Source organism: Pinus tabuliformis, chromosome 9 (genome assembly GCF_031772625.1).
Source record: "Pinus tabuliformis cultivar Carrire ecotype Pingquan chromosome 9, CPIR1, whole genome shotgun sequence".
NCBI lineage: Eukaryota > Viridiplantae > Streptophyta > Pinopsida > Pinales > Pinaceae > Pinus > Pinus tabuliformis.
In genome coordinates this window covers 398,622,138-398,647,110 of record NC_142307.1, presented here as the reverse complement: position 1 = coordinate 398,647,110, position 24,973 = coordinate 398,622,138, and the positions used below count along the sequence as shown (strand labels likewise).

Sequence of the window (24,973 nt, the reverse complement as noted above, 5' to 3'; positions counted from 1 at the left end):
TGTTTTGATTATCTATTCCAAACTTAAAAGGTTTTGAGTCTTTAATATTTCAAACAAGGTATCCTCATAGTGATTGTATCATTGTCCATAGAAGGGAGAAGAATGGTCTATGCTTATTACTGAACTAGTGGAAGGAGAAACTTTTCTCACAATCTGTACAATAAAACTATATTTGAAAGATTTGACATTTTCTACAATATAGCACTCCTTTTTAATAAGGTGGCTCACAGACACTTAGTGGCCGCTACATCCACGGGAAAATCCAGGTAGATCAACTCGAAGGGATCTACTCACTGACCAAACTAGCAAGGCCTAACCCCAAGGGCATCGAGTAGATTTGACCTTGTGACCTCCCGATAGGCGAGGTACTTAGCAACAGCATCGGGAGGGTACTTAGCAACAGCATCGGGAGGGTACTTAGCAACAGCAACTCGACCAACTGAGCTATCCCTTGGGCTACAATATAGCACTCTTATTGTGGAGAAAATTATCTATTTCTCTTACATTTGATATCTGCTGATTCTTTAACTGCTTTTTCAGATCAGATGTTGAGAATTAAGAGCCTAATTTACAATATCACCCCTAAAATTATCAGCATCTCAAAATTCAAAGAACTAAAATAAAGAAAACCTGAATATGGGGGAACATTTGTTCTACAGGATAAACATTATGAAGGTTGCTAATTAAAATAAACAGGGATGATATAATAATATAGAAAAATGAAGGTAAATTTGTGTCAAAGTTTTCCATGTCATTCATTTAATTACAGAATGAAATGCAGCGATGTATAAAAATGAACGGGTTCAACACTCATTATTATCAGTTTCATACGAAAGAATTGATTGGAAAGAAAGGAGAGAGAAGATATTCTTCACATATTATTCCATACTTAAATGTTTCTTTTACATATGCAAGGAATGAGGAAGAGAGGTTACATAACACCTTTCTCATTTATTTTGATTATCACTAAACTACTTTTTTAACAACTTAATGCACTACCATTAAGTTAATTTATCTAAGTACATAAATGTTAAATGACCAGTAATTAGTTATTAATGGCTATTTTGGAAATTACACCAAGCTTACCTTAAAAGGTGACATACTTATTTGACCTGAGTGGGTTGGTGAGAAGGTCTACAGTCTGCTTGTTATGAACATAAATATATATTATAAATAATAATCATCAATGAAAGGGCACATATGGAAAGAAATGACCCCACCATCAGACACTACTATTATCAAAAGGCCACTTCTTGCCTTTTATGTAAACGGGGTTCTCATTGTATTCAAAGCGTATCATTCATTCACAGAATATACAATATATTACTTACCCCTATATAAACTTTTTTTTACTATATTCCTATATTCCAAATGTTCTGGATTAATTAATTCATGAACGAACTCTGTTTGTTACATTGGTATCAGAGCCTTGTCAACCCTTGGTCAAAATTTCATTGTGATAAGCCAATTCTGATTCCAGAGAGCCTTGTCAACCCTTGGTCAAAATTTCATTGTGATAAGCCAATTCTGATTCCAGCCCATGGCCATAATTGAAGCACTTTGAGAATGTTCTCCAAAATAGGTCCTTCACGGAGCAAAAAAATACAGGCATATGTATATATATATATATATATATATAGTTCGAACTCTACATATTTTAAGAAATTTATTTATATATATAATAATAATAATAATAATTATTATTATTATTATTATGATATTTTGAACTATACACACGTGGGGAACAAGGCTTTAATGGCAAGGGAAGGAATTTGACGTGATGTTAATTTTGAACTTGAATGGTTGGTCTGGAGAATGTGCATGGCAATATGTTGCATTGAAGATGGTGAGAGAATGGCTTGGTGGGGGCAGACACGTTTGGTTATAAGGCGTAATTGCTCTTCAATATCTCAACGGAATTCGGGTCTGATTCTTCAAAGTCTCTATAGGGAAGGAGGATTGTTGCATTGGTATTGACATGGAGAGGTTGTCTGGCTTGGAAAAGGAAGAATTCAGTTAGCATTTGGACTACCTCACGTCAACAAATGGTATATATACTATCTTTGTTATCCAGGTAGGGGGAAATGGTGGCCGTAGAAGTCCAAGCTCATTTTTCTCTCTCAAACCATAAAATTGGATTGTTATAGACCAAGATGGACAAATTGCAGTTGAAATACGACTTTATGGACCCTTGTTTTGCTAGAATGGAATCTTCGTGTGGGAATGGTGCAACAATAGTCGATGTGGAAGTGGATACGAGTGTGGCAATTGAGGTGCATCGGGTTGTGGCCTTAGAACAACTGACAAGGCATGTTGAGGTGGTGACATAGACACTGGTTGCTGCTCCTCTGCAACTGATTCAGTATGATGAGGAAAATGAAGAAGTTAATCTTGAACCTGGTTCGAATAGTGTGGGCTTGTTTGCTTCTAGTTTTAAATCATGTTATGCAAATATGTATTAGTTTTAGGAGTCTTTTGGAGGGTTTATAGGGAATGTCAACTTAGCATTGCAGTATGTAGACAATGTATTATGATTTCAAGTCTTTTTTGGACACTTTTGAACTCAATTGATGAAGATCCTGTTGCATATGTAAAAGGTTCTAGCCTTGAACCTAGATTGAAATTAATATAAAAAACCAAATTGTTTTGTTTAAAACAACAACAACAACAATAATAAAATTTTAAAATATCATAGAAAATAAAATTAATTTAAAAAGTGTCAAAATGCAACGACACACTTAGCGACAGAGCTACGGCACGTGCAATGGCTATACACCATTGTCGTCCTGCAAAATTTGTACAACCCCAATGCAGTATTACTGTCGCATTTGTATGGTTTCTCAGTTGTTCGTTATGTTAATTTTCCATGAAATTTTGCAACTACTTAAATGAATAACTGCAAACAGGAATCTAGTTTAGTTTCACCAAGATACATAATTTCTTAACAACTTATAAGAAACGGAATAAAAACATAGAGATAACAACACATCACACAAATTGATACATTTATTTTTCTTAGGGAACCCAACAGGGAGAAACCTGTCTCCTTGATGTGGTATTTTATTGATCTTGAGCAATTGAATCAATTACAAAGCAATTCTCTGTTGATCTAGCTTGGACTTGCCTTGCCAACCCTTGATTCTAGATCCTAATTCTTTGCGCACTTCTTGGCCCTTTTTCCTTGCGCACTAGCCTATCTCCTTGTGCGCAAAATCTCCTATTTTGTAGCGCACTAGGCTCTTATTTTTGTGCACACTTGGGCTCCTATTTTGTAGCATAAATCTCCTCAATAAACTCATGCGCTCTTGCTCCTCAATGCTATGCACACCACAAGCAAAGAGATCTCACAAAAACTTGTGCACACAACAATTTTTTAATCCTTGTGCCTTTGTCCTTCTTTTATAGATTCGATCCATGCTAAATTAGGCTAGTACAAATTTAGAACTTGAGTGGTTGATTGACAAGTTAACTGAGAGTGAACTCTCTCTCTCTAATCAACACTAGAGTCACAACTCGTCCTTCCTTCAATCAATGACTGAAGTTCCAACTCATCCTATCTGAACTCGTAACTGCCACCCTATCTTGTAGTTATTAGAAGAAGGCACCTCATAATTGATCCTCCAACACTATGCATGCACTGGAGCCTATCTTATGATTTCAAACCATGCTAAAAGGACAAGCTCGTGGTCTTTTTGGCTAAGGTACAAGCCAAAAGACTTCCACTCACTACAATTTTCAACACTCCCTCTTAGCAAGGAAGGGATTTTGTATAACTCCCAACTTATCTCTGAAATAGACGAAATTGCCTTTTGCCAATGCCTTGGCCGAGATATCTGTTGTCTCCTCGAGTTGGAATGTACGATAACTTGACTGTATCTTTCTGCACACAATCCATACCTGATCTCGATATCCTTGGAGCTATCATGAAACACTGGATTCTCAGAGAGCTTACTTTGATTGTCACAATGTATCATTGTAGGCTCCATCCCCTGTCTCAAAAGTCCCACAAGCAACTTCCTCATCCAGATAGCTTCACATGCTGCCCAATTGGCAACCATGTACTTGACACTTTGCTGAACTGAGTGAAACTGATCTTGCTTCTTGCTAAACTAGGAAACAATTGCTGACACAATGTTGAAGATGCAACTTGAAGTACTCTTCCAATATGTGGAGCACCCTGCCCAATCTGCATTTGTGAAGCCCTCAAGCCTCACTCCATCAACCTGTCTGTACCATTATCCATAATTCGCTATGCCTATGAGATACCTCAAAACATGCTTTGCAGCAACCTAATGAACTCTCGTCGGTTCCATCATGAACTGACTCAAGTCGTGTGTTGACCTAGTACATCAATGACCCGATGAGCTGCCTACATAATGTAGCATCTACTTGCTTTGCTTTGCTAGCATCCACCTTCCTCCAGTTTGTGACAAGAGGCATGGTCCTGGGCCTACAATCTTGCATATGAAATCTCTTGAGAATCTTATGCGTGTAATTGCCCTGTTCCAAGAAGATCTCACCATCATCTTGCCAAACTTCCAATCCAAGGAAATAATGTATAAGCCCTATATCGTTCATCTCCATTGCATGGTCTTCCTTGCAACCCTGAATCAAGTTATTTGCTCTAGTTAGGATAATATCGTCAACAAAGATCACTAGAATGAGCGAAAGCCCTCCAACCATGATGTAGTACAGGTTGGGATCTGCCTCACTCTTAGTTGTTAAAATTTGGGTACTAGAGGACAAGTGGTTCCCTAAGGCTTTGATCTTTGGCCTAGGGAAAAGTATCCAAATTTATTTGTACTTTTCTCCTGAAGTCACTTTATAAGTGGTAAAGTCAATTTAATTTAAAAGTGACTTTATAAGTGGTAAAGTTACATTCTAATTTAAAAGTGATTTTATAAGTGGTAAAGTTACATTCTAATTTAAAGGTGACTTTATTAAAATGAATGAAGAATTAGAAAGTGAAAAAGTGACTATGGAAATAAAAGGCTAAGTGGGTCTTTATTTAAGTGGGTGAGTTAAAAAATAGAAAGTGAGAATTAAATGCACATTTATTCTCATCCCTAGATCTAAATGAATTTCAACCATTAGATCTTAGGGTAACCCAAAAGGTCATTTAGAGAATAAAAGGAGAAGAGAAGAGGAAAATATCAATTCATTCTTTCATGAGCATTCGAGAGAAAGAGAAGAGAGAGCAAAGAGAAGATTTTTGAGCAGTGAATGAGAGCAACAATAAGACATTTCAACAAATTTGGGCAACAACATTTATTGGCATGCATTCTAAGGAAAATCTGGGCAGCAACATTTATGAGTTGGTAGCCGTAGGTAAGATCATTGCACCCATTGAGTTGGTGAGGATTGCTTTGAATGGTCTTCCCAAGACTTGGGAGAATTTTGTGGATGGCATTGTTGCACGGGAAAACCTTCCCGATTGGGAGAGGTTGTGGGATGATTGCATTAAGAATGAGATTAGAAAGAACCATCTTGGGGCAGCCAAATAGGTGGAGGAGGATGACAATGTGGCATTGTTAGCAAGAGGCAAGAAGGGCAGAGCAAAGAAGCAAGCTTCCAACAGTGGAGGCAAAGGCAAAGGCAAGCAACAGAACAAGGAGAAGGACTATTCCAAAGTCAAATGTTGGAATTGTCAAAAGTGAGGACACTATGATGTTGTGTGTCTGAAGAAGAAGAAGAAGAAAGGGAAAGACAAACCCATGGCAACTTTTGCAGAGATAGAGAGCTTCTCAGAGAGATTTGATCGGGAGTTTGGGTTCATAGCTTGTGAGGCCACTAGTGCAGGATCACCTGCTATACAAATTCAGAGGGAGTGTGCATTCCCCGCTACTAGCAGAGCATCTTCTAGCATTTGGTATGTTGATAATGGCGCTTCTCGCCACATGACAGGAGTCAGAGGGTACTTCTCAGAGCTTTCAGAGGGTGATACTGATATGGAGGTAGTACTTGGTGATGACAACATTGTTAGAGCAGTCGATGTGGGGACATTGACATTTGATACGGGACCCAAACCTCCCTTGAAAGTGTCAGATGTTCTATATGTGCCTGGAATGAAGAAGAACCTGATATCCGTCTCAACACTTGAGGATAGAGGGTATTATGTGTTGTTTAGGAGAGGGAAGGTGCTTATATATCTTAGGGGAACTCCAACTTCTTCAGTTAGAGAGATTGGTGCGCACCATGCCAAGGTGTACAAGTTCTCATTCCAACCCCTGATGGCATTGAGTAGCAACACCTGAGACAAGATTGACAACAGATTTAGCAGTTCGGAGTTGTGTGAGATTTGGCACCGTAGGATGGGGCATATGTATCATGGGGCCTTGAGTACATTGCGGGAGATCACCACTGGTGTGCTAGATTTTAGTTCTGATCACCTTGATGTATGCAGAGGATGTGTTATGGGGAAGTTTGCCAGATCCCCTTTTCCTAGCAGTGACCACAGAGCGACCGGGATCCTTGACTTGATTCATACCGATGTGAGTGGTCGGATATCTCATGTATCCTTGAGTGGCTATGAGTACTATGTTTTATTCATTGATGACCACTCCAGGAAGACCTGTATTTATTTCTTGAAGACCAAGAGTGAGGTCTTCAAGGAGTTTCAAGAGTTCAAAGCTCTTGTGGAGACCTAGACAGGTAGGAAGATCAAGGTCCTCAGGTCGGACAATGGAGGGGAGTATACCCTTGGTGAGTTTGATGATTTTTGTTGTTGAGGCAGGCATTAGGAGGGAGTTCACAGTTCCTTACCACCCCCAGCAGAATGGGGTTGCAGAGAGGAAGAACAGATCCATTGCAAGGGCTGCCAAAGCCATGCTTCATGGTCAGGGGTTACCTTTATTTTTGGGCAGAGGCCTGCAACACTGCTGTGTACTTGCAGAACAAGAGTCCACATCGTGCCTTGGGGAATGTAACTCCGGAGGAGGGTTTTTATGGGAAGAAGCATGATGTTGGGCACTTTCGTATCTTTGGGTGCCTTTACATATTCCAATGTCCCCAAGGAGAACAGGACCAAGCTAGAGCCCATTGCAGACAAGGGCATCTTTGTGGGTTATAGCGAGACCTCAAAAGCTTATCAGATTTATATTCTTGCACAAAGGAAAGTGGTTGTCAGGTGGGATGTGAAGTTCGAGGAGGAGAGAACCTTCAGGAGGTCACAGGAGTTAGAGTATCCAGAGTCGCCAGACCCTTAGGAGTAGCTGAGTCAGTCACAGGGATCCAGTGGTCAGGGATCAGGAGGTACATCGATTATAGTGTCAGTTCCATCAATGAGCAGTGGATCTCAGAGTCAGGTGGGTGGTTCTTTGGGCAGCATGCAGGGCAGTCAGCATAGTAGTTCACAGGGTAGTCCACTAATGGACAGTTTGCACGGTACTTCAGCAGCTACAGGCACAGGTTCAGGCATGAGGTCTCTTGACAGGCCTTCAGGAGTTCAGGCTTCTGATGATGATGAGGATTCTTTCACTTCGGTAGGAGAAGTATGCTCAGGGAAGAGGAAGCCCAAGTGGCTTCAAGATACCTTGCGCGAGGCCACATCAGTTGCTGGGCCAAAGATACAGGTTAGGGAGAGTAAACCACCTGAGCGGTTCTGTAGTTACATGGCATTGGTAATAAGCATTGTTGACTCCGAGCCTTCTAGTTATGAGGAGGCAGCCAACCAGCAGGTCTGGTGGGAGGCCATGATGGAGGAGTATTATTCTATTATGAAGAACGATGTTTGGGAGGTAGTGCCAAGGCCTGAAGGTAAATCAGTGGTTACTTCCAGATGGCTTTACAAGATAAAGCATGCTGCAGATGGCAACGTCGAGAAGTTCAAGGCTTGATTTGTGGCGAGAGGGTTCTCACAAGTAGAGGGAGTTGATTATGAGGATACCTTCGCTCTCATAGCTCAGTATACATCTATCCGCTCCATTATATCGATTGCAGCAGAGATGGGTTGGAAGATCCACCAGATGTATATGAAGATTGCATTTCTCAATGGTTTCATTCAGGAGGAGGTTTATATTGAGCAACTGCAAGGCTTTGAGGTGCATGGGAAGGAGTCCCATGTATGTAGATTGAAAAAGGCACTCTATGGCCTAAAGCAAGCTCCTAGAGCTTGGTATTCGAGGATAGATACATACTTGCAGTAGTTGGGTTTCACAAAGAGTGAGGCTGATTCGAACCTATACTTCATTGTGGTGGGTGAGGAGCCTCTCATTTTGGTGTTGTATGTTGATGACTTGATCATCACTAGTGTAAAGAGACTCATTGAGGGCTGCAAGAGAGCTCTGCTTTAGAGTTTGAGATGAAGGATACAAGCTTGATGCATTATTTTTTGGGATTGGAGGTGTGGCAGGAGGAGGGGCATTTCTTCTTGGGACAAGGGAAGTACATTGTGGATATTCTTAGCAGATTTCACATGGAGGACTGCAAACCCATGTCTACACCTATGATCACTAATTGGAAGAAGCTTCACGCTTTTGATTTTGAGTTGGTGGATCCTACTCTATACAGACAATTGATTGTTTGTTTGATGTATTTGGTCAACACTCGACCAGATATATGTTTTGCAGTTAACACTATGAGTCAGTCTATCTGTGAGCCCAGGAGAGTGCACTGGGTAGCTGCAAAGCACATTCTTCGTTATTTGCAGTGGACTGTGGATTTTGGTCTGGATTTAGACAGGGTGATGGAGTGAGACTGGCAGGGTACACGGATTTAGATTGGGCAGCTTGTGCTTCAAATAGGAAGAGTACTTCTGGGTGTTGTTTTGGGTTGGGTTCGGCAGTTGTGTTGTGGATCAACGGGAAACAACAGTCAGTTGCATTGAGTTCAGCTGAGGCAGAGTATATGGCTGCTAGTTTGCCTAGTTGTGAGGCCATATGGCTTCACAAGATTTTGTTTGGTCTATTTGGTCAGGCATTGAGACCCTCAGTAATTTACTGTGACAATCAGAGTTGCATAAAACTCACGGAGAATCCAGTTTTTCATGACAGGTCAAAGCGTATTGAGATCAAGTATCACTTCATTAGAGATTATGTACAAAAAGTAGTTGTCAAGTTTGAGTACATTTCTACAAATGAGCAGGTAGCGGACATTTTCACCAAAGCCTTACCACGGGGCAAGCATGTATACTTCAGAGACAAGATGGAAGTGGTGAGGAACACTTTCCTTGGTAAGAGGGAGTGTTAAATTTGGGTACCAAAGGGAAAGTGGTTCCCTAAGGCTTTGATCTTTGGCTTAGGCAAAAGTGTCCAAATTTATTTGTACTTCTCTCCTAAAGTGATTTTATAAGTGTTAAAGTCAATTTAATTTAAAAGTGACTTTATAAGTAGTAAAGTTACATTCTAATTTAAAAGTGACTTTATAAGTGGTAAAGTTACATTCTAATTTAAAAGTGATTTTATTAGTGGTAAAGTTACATTTTAATTTAAAAGTGACTATTAAAGTGAATGAAGAATTAGAAAGTGAAAAAGTGACCATGAAAATAAAAGGCTAAGTGGGTCTTTATTTAAGTGGGTGATTTAAAAAATAGAAAGTGAGAATTAAATGCACATTTATTCTCATCCCTAGATCTAAATGAATCTTAGCCATTAGATCTTAGGGTAACCCAAAAGGTCATTTAGAGAATAAAAGGAGAAGAGAAGAGGAAAAGATCAATTCATTATTTCATGAGATTCTAAAGAAATTCGGGATGGAGGATAGTAGATCTTTGGCTACTTTGACGATGACCAATGTGTATAAGGTGGATTTTTCAAAGCCAGAGTTGGTATATTCTAGATAGCACAGGTAGTTGATTGGCTCATTGATGTATCTAATCAACACTCGACCAAACATTTGTTATGATGTCAACACCTTGAGTCAGTACATGGTGGAGCTGAGGCAGGTGCATTAGATTACAACGAAGCATATTCTTAGATACTTCAAGGGCATAATGGAGTATGGCTTGAGGTACCTTGGTGGATATGGAGTGAAGTTGCAAGGCTATTCATATTTAGACTAGGCAGGGAGTTGTACAGATTGCAAGAGCACCTTTGGGTGTTGTTTTAGTTTGGGATCTGCAGTGATTGCTTGGTTCAGCAGGAAGCAAACTTTAGTAGCATCCAGTTTGACAGATGTTGAGTATATGACAACTAGTTTGGCTAGTTGTGAAGGCGACTCCAGCCACCTGCCTAGCACCACCCAGCCACCCTGAAAATGATACAAGATAAAATCAACTATTGTGGCCTCTCGTACCAGGGAAAATGAACCACTTACAATGAATAGACAGCTGCAAAAGATATACCCAACCAAAAGATATGTCCCAACCAAAAACCCTTCTGACAAATCTCTTACTGCAAGATTTAATGATGACTTTTTCTTCCAAACTGCTGTAGGTAATGATGCCAATGATTGATGAGACTGTTCTGCCCTTAATGCTAATTATGACACCCTGCAAAAATTGACTGGTGAAGGTGACACAGTGAGAATTGTTGATCAAGGCTTTCAGACTTCTTCATGTGCAGGACTTTTTTAGCATCAAGGCTCTCAAACAAGAGTGATGAACTGTTGTGTGCTGACTATAAAACATGCCTTCTTTTCAATTTTACAACCATGAAGTCCTTATGTCTGCCAGAAACACTTCTTGCAAATCTGAACGATTGACACCTTGCTGCTGTAAAACTTCTATTGTAACTCTAGACAATTAGATGTGCCAGTGATCATAATTCAGCTGTAGTATTTTAGAAATCCTTGTCACAAAGTACAGGGCTCTGTCCCTACTCATCAAACGCACCAACTACAATGTGAAGTGAGTCTAGGTTGGACTGTTGCTTGGACTACTGCTTGAATGATAGTAAGGTCGGCTTCAGATTGGCTTCATTTTGGAAGATACTTCTACAAGTATGTGCATGTATTTCAGAGACAAGACCGAAACTTATCATTGATATCCAATCCACAGAACTTTAACATGCATCTTCAGTTAGTTGCTGCTGTAGCTATTTTAATGATCACTAGGGCTGAGACTTCAACAGTGATGCACAAGCTGCCATTCTTCACTGGAGGTAAAAGGACAAAGATATCACTAAGTTTATCCAAACATCATTTGAGTATTGTTGTTAAGGCTTGTTATCTGTGTCACTGTTATATGAATAGACTTCTAATCTGTCTTGGCTGCAAATATTCTAGGTATTTGAGAAGCTCAGAACCACAGGTCAACTACAATACATGAGCTGTCTTCTGTCAAAACTCGTTAGCTATTAGCCTTGTTATAATATTAAATACCATTCAGAATGCTGCTTGAAGTTATATCCTTCAATCAGTGATGTTGACTCACAGGACCATAGATAATGTATTTTAGATCCTTTAGATGATACTATATATGTTACCCTCCTTGACCTTGATGATGTTAGGCTGCAAAGGTAAGGACCTGAATCATTTCATTCTTTGTTCAGAGATGGTTGCATAGCTTAGCAACAAATTGTGAATTAAAGTCCACAGAGATAGCTTTACCAATGCCGCAGATCAGATCTCTTTGCTAGCCTTCAATCCCCAGAGGTAAGGTATGCTATGTTTAGACTTATGCCATTTTGGACCTGTTAAAGGTGCCCTAATGAGGGCAGAAACAAATGAGTCTTCCAGAATCTCAATTTTCTACCTGCAAGAAGACATGCCAAAAACCAATCAAAGAAAAACAAAATAACCCTAGCCACTCTTTTGATGAAACTTTCCTCTACAGGGCCGAGATTGATTTCAGTGATCGATTATCAAAAGATAAGCATTGTGTGCGTATCATAGGAGGGAGATTGATGTCTCCTTTTATAGAATTTGGAGAGGCTCAAAAGACATTCGAATTCCCTTTTTGGAGGGAGAGACTCCACATTTTAAATTCAACTTCTGAAGAGGGAAACCCCTTGGTTATTATTATTATTATTATTTTTTTTTTTAATTTTTTGTTAATATATATATATTTTTGTTATAATTGAATTAATTTTGATATTTAGCCTATTTTTAAGGCAAAAACCCTCTCATGCCCTTGACTTTAAAAACGAATATTTACAATAATTCTTTTTGCCACAAAAAAGATTATTTTAACCTTTGGATAAGAGCCTTATAATTTAACTAGTTGATTCGACAAAAGAGGAACCGCCTCATCATTGTCCTTTGGGGTTTTTACTGACAGGTTGGGGTCTTCAACTTCAAACAGGGATATCTCTCAAACGTGAGGGTTCGAGGGGTGTGCCACATACCACCGAAATCAGCTCAATGAGGATAATCTATCAAGGATGACCTTGACATGAAACATCATGAAATGTCATGTCATTTTGGTCGACAAAGGGCGGGGCGTCTTCTGGTGCTGCTTGAGTTGACATCAATGACAAGCATATTTCAACACGTCTTCTTTCGAGATTAAGCTTGGAGTGGTGGAGATTACTTTCCTAGCTAACAGGAGTGTTGGTGATTGTAGTTGTGATAGGTATTTTTGCAAAAGCAAAGCGTCCAAGTTGCAGGAATCATCATTTAATGACTCTTAGACTTACGAGTTTACTTTAGCGTTTTTGTAAAATGAGTTTAATTTATGAAGTGCCCAAGTTTGGGTACTAGTGATTTAAGTTGAATTTTGGTCCCTTTTTTTGTAAGAATAGAGGAGCTAATTTATATTGTTGCATGAAAAAAGTCCATTACAACATAGATGGACCTGTCTGGTCTACCGCTGGGGAGGCTAAACCAATAATAGAGAAACAAAACTTTCAGATTGCCCTCATTATGTTTGACTTGTAGGTCTGAGACTTTAAACTAGAGACAGGGCTTAATACAAAGAGATAAAAATACATTTTGTGACTAGGTTGAGTGTGCTGTCATGCTGTTGGGTGTTGAACTTGAGTTGGAGAAGGAAAGTCCTTGCTCGTGGTTGGCAGTGGGTAGGTGGTACCAAAAAAGATGCTTGTAGAGTTGATTGAGCTTGTCATCCATAATGTCCATTTTCTTCTCCATGTTGTCCATTTTTTCCATGATTTCTGACATACAAATGAGGAGATCTTGGGTGCCAACCTTGTTGGTTAGTACCCGACACATAAGTGTTTTGACATGCTAGTACAAATTGACTATCTGCATGTAGGTAGATGTCCTTGCTTTGGTCAAGTTTTTTGTGTTGGGAACATTTCAATGTCGGCTATCATTTGTTGCATGACTTTTGGGATGATATGCTGGTACCTATCCAACGCTACTTTGGTAGAGGCTCGTGCATGGGTGGCATGTAGGAAGCGGGGGGAGGGGTCGCTGGGAGGTAGTAGAGGGTGGTTGACTGGGTCTGCCCTTGCGAGGAGCCGCGAGAGTGTTGACAGGGCGACAACAAGCCATGCTGCAGAGAGTAAAGTTAAGCATAGGAGGGAAGAACAAAGAGCTGGCATAGTAAGACCAAGGGGGAGTAAGCTGTTCGGGCTGATAGTTGGGGGAGAGAATTAGAATTGCAAGGAGGCTAAAGTGAGGAATCTTGCTATAAAAACTAAACCAAAGAAGGGAACAAAGAAGTGGATACCAAAATTTTAGACTAGAGAGAGTAAAGATACCATGAAAAAAGCTAATCCGGAAATGAATTGTAGAGGGTGTGAATTAGAAAGCCAAACCTGAGTGACAGAGTGCCAGGGGTGACACAAATGATAATTGAGAGTCGAGATCCTAGAGGGCGAATGGAAAGTGTGAATGCCAAGGACATTGGACTTCTTGCTTGAGTTTGCGGCTTTGTATTGCTGGTCCATTGAAACTGTCTCCATGTTTATAGTCCCATGCCTCGTCAGCTGCCTGGAGCGCTAAGACTGTGCTTCCGTCGGCTAGTCAGATGGCCGGGCCACCTGTGTATGGCTTCAAACAACTACCATTTACTTTTCCTGGGAAAATTTCTCCATTTAATTTTACCAACTGCACCGTGCCACCATCAATGATCTCCTTAATAACATACGGCCCCAGCCAATGCATTCTGAGCTTCCCTTGGAATTTATCAAACTTACTGTCATATAACAACACCAAATCATTCAGCTTAAAGGTGCGCAACTTAATATGTCGATCGTGCCAGGTCTTTTCGTGCTACTTTTGTACCTGTTGATGGAATCCAGCCAAAAACCATTCTTCTTCGAGCTCCTCCAACTGCGCGAGCCTCTCCTCCAGGGCTCTACGGTCCATCATACTTGTGAGCGCTGCTATGCGCAAACTAGGCACGATGTATTCCATCGGCATTACAGCTTCCACTCCATAGACCAACCTAAAAGGTGTCTGTCCCGTCAGTTTCTTGCATGTCGTTCTATAAGCCCATAATATTGCGGGGACACGCAAGTCCAAATCACTTCGCTGCACATTGCATACCTTGGTCAGCGTGGTCTCCAGTACTTTGTTAAACGCTTCTATTGTCTCATTAGCTTGTGGGTGATATAGTGTACTTTTCTGATGATGCACTTGAAACTCTGTCGTCAGCTCGCTGATCGTCTCGTTCAAGAAATGTGTATCGCGATCGCTCATCAAGATCTTCGGATAGCCAAATCACATCATTACATGTTCAAATAGAAACTTCGCGGCTGTTGTGGCCATGCAATCCTTGATCGATTGCGCTTCTGCCCAACGAGTCAGGTACGCCGTTGAGGTGATAATATATCTCGTGCTTGTCTTTCCTTGAGGTTTGATAGGTCCTACAAAGTCAATCGCCCACTTTTCGAAGGGCTACAACGTCATTTGCGGATTCAAAGGCATCTCGTCCCTTCGCAATGGCTTACCTGTTCTTTGACATACATCACATGCCTTGCCATGTACTTTTGAATCCTGATGAAGGTTCAGCCACCACAACCCTCCACGGAGTAATTCAACGACGTTATCCACTGTCGTGCTATCCCAATAGTCTCCAATCTTCACGAATTTAGGTTCTGCCTCCATACCAATATTCACCTACTTAGTCTTCATCGGCGTGGTTATGTCAGGGTTCGTAATCTGGGGTCCTTGAACCTCGTGGTGTCCTTTCGTCTCTAGAATGTTAATTTTCTGCGGATCTTCGTCTTCTTCTTCAATAGTTACTTTATAACATTCCAGCGCGCAACTCAGCTGAGTGGCCCATTTAGGCCGAATCAACTCTACTGGCTATTGTGGTGTCCTAAAGATGGAACTTTTACCTCTTGTAGCGCTTCATCAATATTGTCCCACCCATCCTCAAAACTGAAGGTCATCACGAACCATTCGCGCAGAACATCCCATTCACCTGTTCCGTGATGGAACTCTGTTTCTATATACCAGTTCATTGGTATAACATCCAGGTAGGACAGAACAGGTGCACACACTCAGGTTGTGGCTTTTCCCCATAGGCCTGCGTCCACTTGGCCAGATGGATGCATGGATCATCTTGCCCATTGTACTTGTCTGTCAATCGCACCTTAGGCTTCCCAAATTGTATTCGCATCATTCTGCTACATTCGTGCTAGTCGTCAAAGCTTCTTTTGTGTCGTTAACTATGTGGGCTAGTCGTGGAAAGAATATAACACAACCCAACAATTTACCTTTTCATTTTTAACATCTCTTTTATATGGATTGCCCTTTTTTGCACACTGTTAATTGTTGCAGTTCCTCAAACCATCACTCAATTGTCCAGTGCGCAGGTTTTTACCCATGTTCGACCTTGAATTCCTCTTAATTCTGGCTTTGATACCATATGAGTTTTAAACACACGGAGGAATAGACAGCAAATATAGGAGAGAGAAAAACTATACTTAATATATTATTGCATAATTCAAATGTTTTTTAAAACGTATGTGAGATTAGAGGGAGAGGCTTCATAACATCTTTCTCTTTATTTTTAATCATCAGTAAAGTACTTTATTAATAATTCAATTCCCTACCATTAAGTTAATATAACCTTGAGTACAGAAAGTACTGAAGGGATTATTGAATCAAGTATACTCAGACTTATAAGGTGCACAGGTAGAGTAAATTTCCATGGGTTTGCACTAATTAGAATATATTCTACTTCAAATGGATTCATTTTCTTATGCCAAACTTGTTTTCTCTGGACTGTTAACACGTGGGTGTTTTAAAGAAAAAGAGAAATTTTGGTGAATCGTGGATGTTCTTACATTCTTTGGTTGACACTGGACAGTTATAGCCTGGCTGAAATGCTACCATGGTCATATCCAAAGTAAAGCAATGTCTACAGACATTCCCAATTACACCCGGGCTTTCTATGCCTTTTCTTCTGCTGTTAATCTGCTGTTTGAGGCCTTTTTTTGTTTCATTATTCATGGCTTATGTTTTGCGGTTAAGATCTATCTTTCCCAGAAGGTCAAATAATAGAAAATCTGTGAACATGTTGACTTGCGTTTCTTGTCTCGCTAAATTCATATGAAGGCCCACTGGCTTCATTTGAAGCATAATCATTGTTTTTCTAGAAAGGCATTCTGTTTCATTTTTATTTGTTTACATACTTGCAATTTCTAGTTTACTTCACAGATCTTGAATTGGTGAGGCTTAGGCCTTAGTGTTTCAGTTATTTTAGTTAGGACCGAATATCATTCTAGGTTAGAAGTTTGCATTTGCATAACATCATAAAGAACATGTGGCGATCTCCAAATAGCACAAGAACAGAAGCACAGCTGAATTTAAAACAAATAACTGTAAAATCATGTTTTTTTAAGAAAATATTTCAAACATTCAGAAAACATGTGAAATATTTTGTATCATATTTTAAATATAGAAATATGCTACAAATAATAGGGAATCACAAACATGTGCTCTCAAGTGATGTTTTGCACATGCTTGCTCTGACAAGACAAATGGGGTGATCCTACTGCCCCAATAGATGGGAATATACATTCTACGTGAAATACCATGAATGCAAGAGAAGTAATTGCACACTGATGTTCTACTTTGAGAGAAATCCCATTTTTATAGTAATGGATTGGCAAAATCCTATTCTATGACCAGTGGTGATGTGGCACATACAGAAGAAACCATATCCTATGTCTTAAGGAATATGTTCTCATGGCATAATGTACAGCTACATCAAATTTCTGTCCTTGAAGCATTGATTAATTGTTGATGATACCGATACAACCATTCAATTCACGGTGCTTCTGCTGCTCACCATTTGGGCTCAAATAATAAAGTTGTTCTGTTACAGTTCTCAATTTATGTTTAATAAGCCACTTAGAAATGTGTTGTGCTTGGGTTACACATGCAAACTAAGATGCTTTTTCCCTCAAAGAATTGTTGATTGCCAACAATGCTTGATGATGATAAAAGCTCCGGGATGCTTTGACTCCATGTTGACCTCTCTTTAATCTTGAAAGACGGCGTATTCCATTGTCCTGTATCACAACCACCTGACTTTTGCCTTAGAAATAATATCACTAGGAAATATACAATGTATGTAAGGAACTTGGTTTTCTTGTATTTAGTGAAACAAAAGTAAAATACTTAGTAAGAGCACATTTTCAGCATTTTGGTACATTGATTTCACCCTGATCTCACCCTACTAACTATTGAAGAATTGTATGTATGTCTAGTATTGGTTGTGGTTACCTGTAACAACTGTAAATTGTCTTGTCTATTATAGGTGTGAGGCATTTGATACATATCCACGGACCTATGATCTTCTTCACGCTTCTGGTCTATTCTACAGTGAGCAGAAAAGGTATGTATTGAAGTTTGTTCCTTTAACCACAACATCTTGTTCAGACAAAATATGGACTCATACTTGTTGGGCTTTATTTTTACAGATGTAACATGTCAGACATTTTGTTAGAGATGGACAGAATTTTGCGTCCTGGTGGATATGCATATATTAGAGAAAACAGAGTAGTTCTTTCCGAAATAGAGCCAATTGCAAAGGCAATGGGATGGAGAATACTCTTGCTTGATACAGAAGAGGGAGCCTATGCTAGTAGGAAGGTGCTATCTGGTCAAAAGCCGCTACTGCGTTCCTGAATTACTGATTATGGTTGTCATTCAATGTAATGATATCTACCAATGTAACATTTTTGATATGATCAGTGTAATTTTCTGCAAAAGGTGTGACACATTTATTCAAGGTGGTGAGTTTCGAGCATGAACTTTATATTTTGCTGCAGCAGGTTTCTGAATTAGGATGCTTGGTGTATATCACAAAATGAATTGATTAATTATGGTTTTTTGATAAAATGCTAATCTTGATAAATATACAAAGGGAGAGTATGTTCCTGTTATACCAAAAAAGGGCCTATGCAAAGAACCATGACCAAAGCCACAAGTCGAAAAAAACCGGCCTATCAAAAATTGCCACACACGGAATGAAAAAGAGTCTTCTCAGTGCATAGTCTTGAGGCAATAACGGCAAGCATTTGTGCCAACTGGCTAGAATGAATGACAAAACTAAGATGATGTTAGAAACTTAGAACTAAGATGCTAGAGTGAATGCCAGAACTAAGATGATGTTAGAACTAAGCTGCTAGAGTGAATACCAAAACTAAGATGATGTTAGAAGTTAGAACGAAGCTATCTGTGGGACTAGGGTCTGCCTCTTGTGGAGGCAGACACCATCCCTTAGTTGTGGGCTCAAGATTGACTTCAGTGGGCTCTTATCTGTTGTTATGAGTGGAATTTTCGGGATGCTTTGGTTCATAGATGACAGTGGGGCAGTGGAAAATTTATTGAAAAGAAGGAACTCAGGAGTCTTGGCAGGGGGATCAACTCCTTTGCCTTTCTTGATGCTCTCTCACCACTCAGCTTTCCCTGTGCTGTGGCTGACAACTCCCTGAATCTCTATAGTTTGCAGAGCGAGTAGGAGAGTATCCTTTAAGACACACTTTATGCATGGTACATGAAGTAGTGTTTCCGTAGACGTGGCACTTCAGATTCCATCTTTTTCTTTTGCACTAGAATCTATAGATATAGATGTGCACATATTAGAAGTCATCGTTCTAGGTAAATTTTATGTTGTGCAATGCATTTGTGAAAGCAAATTCGTTGCTTGCTTTCCAAAAATAAAATTTCAATTCTAAATCCAAAGCTACGCAGTGTGACATTCCATTGCCCATGGAAAATAATATTGACAAAAAAAAATACTTTTGTTAATGTTCAACAGATGACCACAAATAGGTCAATGACATTGCTAAGTAAAAGGGTTTCCCAATTCTTTTTCATCTCTATTATGATTGTCATGTAAATCTCCAAGGAAATATATCCTTTTATAAAAAGCCTCTTAGTTGAGAACCAAACAATCTTTGCTAAGGTGTGTTAGTTTTTGTAGCATCGGAGGTGTTCTAGTCTTGAAACTTTATGGAGAGGCTAGAACACATGAATTTTCCATAACCCATAAATCATTTATGGAAATTCCACTTAGAAGCGTCTCAATTAAGTTATTGGATTATTTTCAAAGATTTCCTTTAAACTTAAGAAAATGGGTTAATTAATCATAATTAATTGAGAAAGGTGTGAATTATCTAGAAACTCACACTGGTCAAGTGAGAAATAATTTTAGCCCTTGGTTAAGTTTTAATCTTGGCCATTGGAGACCCAACCTAAGATTATAAGAAGAAGTCGATGGGTAGATGGAGAACACATACAATACACACAAAGATCGATTTCCTTGGGTAGTTCGATTTCCAAAGTGCAGAAGTAGTTGCCAAAAGAGTTCGAGCTAGAGAGAAGCATAGGGGTATATATAGTGAGTATGGGGGAAGTTTATCAGTCCCAGAGAGTCGGAAAAGAGGAGGCTGAGATTTCTTCTTTAGGAGGATGTGCAGAGGCAACACAGAGCCTCAAGAGGGCAATTCAATCCAGTTGAAGAGGAGCCAGTTTTCAGACCCAGAGGTCGAGAAAGTTTTCCAGAGGGTAGGATAGAGTTTCCTAGTCAGCAACAGGCATGACAACTAGATTGGTGGTTGATTCAGGCATAGCGTTTGAAGAACTGCGCTAGGGTGACACAAGGCTTGCATAGAGATGGTTGGGCGGCTAGCTTTTCAGAGGCAATCAAGTGCTGAGATTGCTTGAAGAGAGGGTAATTTTCCTTAGATAATTTTTGCCAGTATTTCTCTTGGATAGATTTGCCAGTTTGACAATATTTATTATACTCAAAATTTCTCATTGTTGCATCGGTTTTCCCATGTTGGGTTTTTCCAGGGACTTTAGTCCAAGAATAATTGTGTCAAATTTATTGTGTTTGTGCTAGTATTTTCTTAATTTCCAGTTTTTCTTTTGCAACATTTTATTTTTGTGAACATTGCAGTGTGATTATTTCATTGTTGCCATAGCAATAAACTGCTAAATTAATTAACAATTAGAAGAAATAATTCCAGTTGATGCAATAGAATTTTTTAGTAGTGAATTTTACACATGGTATCAGAGTAGTATTGATCAGATGGGGAAGCTCAGAAGCAGAAGAAAAAATTTGTTGTTTAGAGGGAGCAACAAGATGAATTTTTGGACGTTGCACAAAGCCTGAGCTAGGTAGTTCGAATCGTTGGGCAGATTGATTTTTTAGTGCAAATTGGCAGAAAAATTCGGCTTGCCAGATTCAGTGTTTCCAGCAAGTAGACAAAGTAACAACTCAATAATTTTCACTGGGTAGATTACTTGTTTGGGTGCAAAAGGGTTTTTGCAGTAGTTTGTAGTAGCAAAATCAACATCGGGGGCAAAATTCCTCGGTCCAGAAGGAAGTGTGTGTAGCAAATCCAACAACCATGTAGAGGGAAAGAGGGAGATTTTCGACTAGATTCATAAATGGCCACAACTTGGCTTTGAGATTAGGATAGGTTGGAGGGAGCCTCCAACTTTGTCATTTGGAAGGCTAGGATGTCTTTCCTGCTAGATGAACATGGTCTGAAAGCCTATGTAGATAATGTGGTAGCAGTCCCTCAGGATGCAGATTAGCTAAAGGAATACATGAAGGAAACAACGAAGGCGAAACTGTTGATCCTGGATGGAGTTTAGGACCATATAGTCGCATGTATCTGACAAGGGTATTGCCAAAGAAATGTGGGATGCTCTCGTCTAGCTATATCAGAACACTTTCAAGTAGCGAAAGATGTTCCTACAGGAGAAGCTGAGAAGCATTAGGATGATGAAGGGCGAAGGCATACACTCCACTAGGATTCAGGAGGTTCGTGACCAACTTACTGTCGTTGGGGGGGGGGCACCTCAACTAACAGAGCTTGTATGTTTGGCACTAGACAATGTCTCAGAGGAGTGGCAATTGTTTGTCCAAAGTATCTTGGGCAGAGACACATTGCCTAAATGGGACTTGATGTCGTCAAACTTGCAGTAGGAGGAGTTGAGGCGAGCTCTATTAAAGAGCACCATCAACGGGAGCAACAATAAGGGCTCGAAGGGTGGGAAGGAAGAGGAGAATGTGGCCCTAGCATCAAGGGGTGGGAAGGAAGAGGAGAATGTGGCCCTAGCATCAAAGGGTCTCAGTTAGGGATAGGGGGAGAAGAAGAAGAAAAAAGACCTAAGGTAAAGTGATTCAAGTGTGGCGAGCTTGGCCACTCCAATATGCAGTGTCCTCTCAAGAAGGAGGACAAGTAGGAGAAGCATGACCAGGCAACAACATCCATAGAGAGAGATAAATTGTCCTACAGGCTAGAGCAATATTCCACTATGTTTGCAATGATACCTCCAGAAGAGAGGTGGGTGATATGGAGCTATAGTTCCAGAGCAACGCAGACATGGGCAGGTCCATTTAGGTGTCCCTCTGGATCATTACCTTGCTACAGGGGCCCACAGTATTCAATAGTAAGATGGATCAATGTCAGTTGATGCATTCAGATTCCATAGTTGTAGTTGCAAACTAGCAACAGTCATGCGCTGCGGAGCGTAGTGCAATGTTGACAATAGAGCAGGAGGCTCAATAACAGAGTTAGCAACATCGCAAATTCTTTAGTGGAGTGTGCAGGTACTAGTAGCAATTAGATGCTTAGGAGACAGATGCAATATAAAGAGACAATTGATTCAATATTTAGGATGCTTCTTAATTGCAATAGTGGTAGTTGCAACCATAGATGAGAGGGAGTTGCAGTGTAGATGCAGAGTTGGCAACAATATAGCAGTGTCACATATGCAAGATCAGAATTGTGTAGTGGTTGGTGGACAATGGCAATTAGTGACAATGGTCAGACATCAACAATGTGACAGAGGGTGATACAAAGACAAGGTGTTGTATCAGTGGCACAACACTTAGAACACCTTCCTCGCTATGAAGGAGTGTTAGTTTTTGTAGCATTGAAGGTGTTCTAGTCTCGAAACTTTGTGGAGAGGCTAAAACACGAGTTCTCCATAACCCAAAAATCGTTTCTAGGAATTCCACCCATAGGTGTCTCAATTAGATTATTAGCTTATTTTTAAATATTTCCCAAGTCTAAACTTAGGAAAATGGATTAATTAGTCAAAATTAATTGAGAAAGGTGTGAATTATCTAGAAACTCATACAGATCGTCTGGGAAATAATCTTGGCCCTTAATTAAGTTTCAATATTGGCTGTTAGAGACCCAACAAAAGAATATAAGAAGTCGATGGGTAGATGGAGAACATATACAATATACATATATCGATTTCCTTAGGTAGTTTGATTTCTAGAGAGTCACATAATTGCTGGAAGAATTCAAGCTAGAGAAGGAAGCAAAGGGGCAAAGACAGTGAGTCCGAGGGAAGTTTTATAGTCCTGGAGAATCAGAAAAGAGGAGGCCGAGATTTTCGCTGTGTAAAGGAAGCACAGAGCCTCGAGAGGGCAATTCGGTTCAGCTAAAGAGGAGCTCGTTTTCAATTCTAGAGGTTGGGGAAGTTTTCCAGAGGGCTAGAGAGACAGTTTTCCAGTCAACAATAGGTAGGACGACTAGATTGGTAGCTGATTCAGGCAGAAGAGTGTTTGAGGGACTATATTAGGGTGACGCATGGCCTGCGAAGAGCTGGTTGGACAACTAGCTTTTTAGAGGTAGTCAAGTGTTGAGATTGCTTGGAGAGAGGGTATTTTTCCCCGTATATTTTTTGCCAATATTCCTCTTTCATAGATTCGCCACTTTGGCGATATTTATTGTACATAGAATTTCTCACTACCGCTTAATAATAAAACCGTGAGCGACTACACCTATTTTCCCAAGTTGGGTTTTTCCTGGGACTTTAATCCAAAAATAACCATGTCAAATTTGTTGTGTGCGCACCAATATTTTCTTAGCTTCCAAATTTTCTTCCACAACATTTTATTTTTGTGAAGATTGCAGTGTGATTATTTCGTTGTTGCTGTAGCAATAAACTGCTAAATTAATTAACAGTTAGAAGAAATAATTCCAGTTGCTGCAATAGAATTTTAGTAGTGAAATTTTCACATGTTGTTATACTCTGCAACCATAAGGTGCTCTAAAAGTGATATTGTTCCTCAATTGTCCTTTCCAGTTTTCTCGATCCTTAATGTCTAATGACCCATTTGGCACATAAGGTCCAAGCTTGAGTTCTAGTGGCAAGAATTCCCATAACTCTATTTCTAGTTGTGCAACACAAGCCCCATTTTAGTCTATGGAAACCTTTGTAATCACTAGAGTTTGTCTAGTAAAAGTTTATGGAGTTACTAGAGCACAGGAGCAAGAGTGCCATTTCCAAAAAACCTTGGAAGCAAAGTGCCCTGGGAGTGTTATATATAATGAAATGAAACATGCAGAATGCCAAATTAAATGCATAATATATGAGAACATGCATATTTTGTCCTACTTGTAGATGGATAATACATTATTTTGTTGTTGGAAATGCCATCCATGGTACATTAATGATTATATTGAAACTTTGAAAGAAAGCATTATCATTAAATGAGCAAGAACATTTAAATTGGAATCAATATTTCACCATCACTTATATTGGGATCTTCATCATTAGTACCATCTTCCATCCTTTACCTCTTGTCTAGCCTTTGCCTCTAATACTACCCTCTAGTGACATTAGTCAATGCTACCAAATTTTGATGGAATTGTCTAATCCAAGACTTAAAATATGATAGAAAAACCTAAACATGCCTAATTAATGATTTTGGTTTGAGTGAAGGTTACATCTTTGCCAAGGCTGTGACAAAGGAGTTCAACAAGAAGCACCAACAACATTGGAGAGCTGGGCATGCTTTTGCTTGGAGCATAGTTCTAGGGGGAAGTAGCACTTGGGAGACAGTTCCCAACAACACTGGACTTGGATTGAGGGAATTTAATAGGAAGAGTGGTATACATGAGTGGAAAGTTATTGCCTTGGTGGAAAGGTACATTGGCTTCACAATCCATTTGTTAATCTTCTTGGTGAGCATTTCTAAAATTGCGTCTCAAGGCTCCTTATGGAAGGTGTGGAAGGTAAATGGAGTTCCTAGAACCCTCGTTAAGTTGAATTGAAGCATATCCTTGCTCTATGAGGTAGTTTGATGCCCCCCTTTGGCAAAAAAGGAAGTAGTAGGTCCTAGCCATTTGCAATTTAGACCTCTATGCTCCACAAAAGATTTGCAAGTAGTGCATCATGTTTCCTAGAGTCACCCAAATAGAATCACTTGCAAAATGGCTATTCACCAGCTAGGCACCATTTGGATTAGGGAGAGGGATACCTTTCGTAAGTCCTGGGGCCTTTTTTTATGGAAGAAGGTATCCAAGCGCTATCCCTGCCATTATGTATAGGGTAGGTGTTAAAAGACACCTTTGCTAGATAGGCTTGAAAAGGTCCTCTTCAATCTTTTCTTGGTTAATGGAAAGGATTGCAACAACTCCAGAAAAGAAGGTTGCCGTTGCTTTGACAAAGAAGGGTCCAACTATAAAGTTTTAAGCATGGAAATAATTAAGGGCCATTCAACCTGATCATAAAAATTTGCAAATTCGACCTGGATGAAAAGGGATTCAAGGTCCACACCATTTGTTCCCAAATAGATTGACTTTGTTAAGAATAAGCTTTACTGTGATGAAGCTAGTCTGCTTAGGAATGATAATATTAGGTAGGATTTACTTTAGTTGTAAGGCCAGGGCCTTGGCTAGAATTATATGGG

General features: G+C 39.8%; 1 protein-coding gene across 1 annotated transcript in view; it reads left to right on the top strand.

Annotated features, from left to right (window-relative positions):
• LOC149148822 (putative methyltransferase PMT12) overlaps positions 1-18,070 on the top strand; it is a 42,339-nt gene extending 24,269 nt beyond the window's left edge. The window contains exons 8-9 of the mRNA XM_089445166.1: positions 17,558-17,635; positions 17,721-18,070. Of these exons, the coding sequence (XP_089301292.1) occupies positions 17,558-17,635; positions 17,721-17,928 (286 nt within the window). The 3' untranslated portion in view covers positions 17,929-18,070. The remainder of the gene's footprint in view (positions 1-17,557; positions 17,636-17,720) is intronic.
• Positions 18,071-24,973: the final 6,903 nt, after the last annotated feature.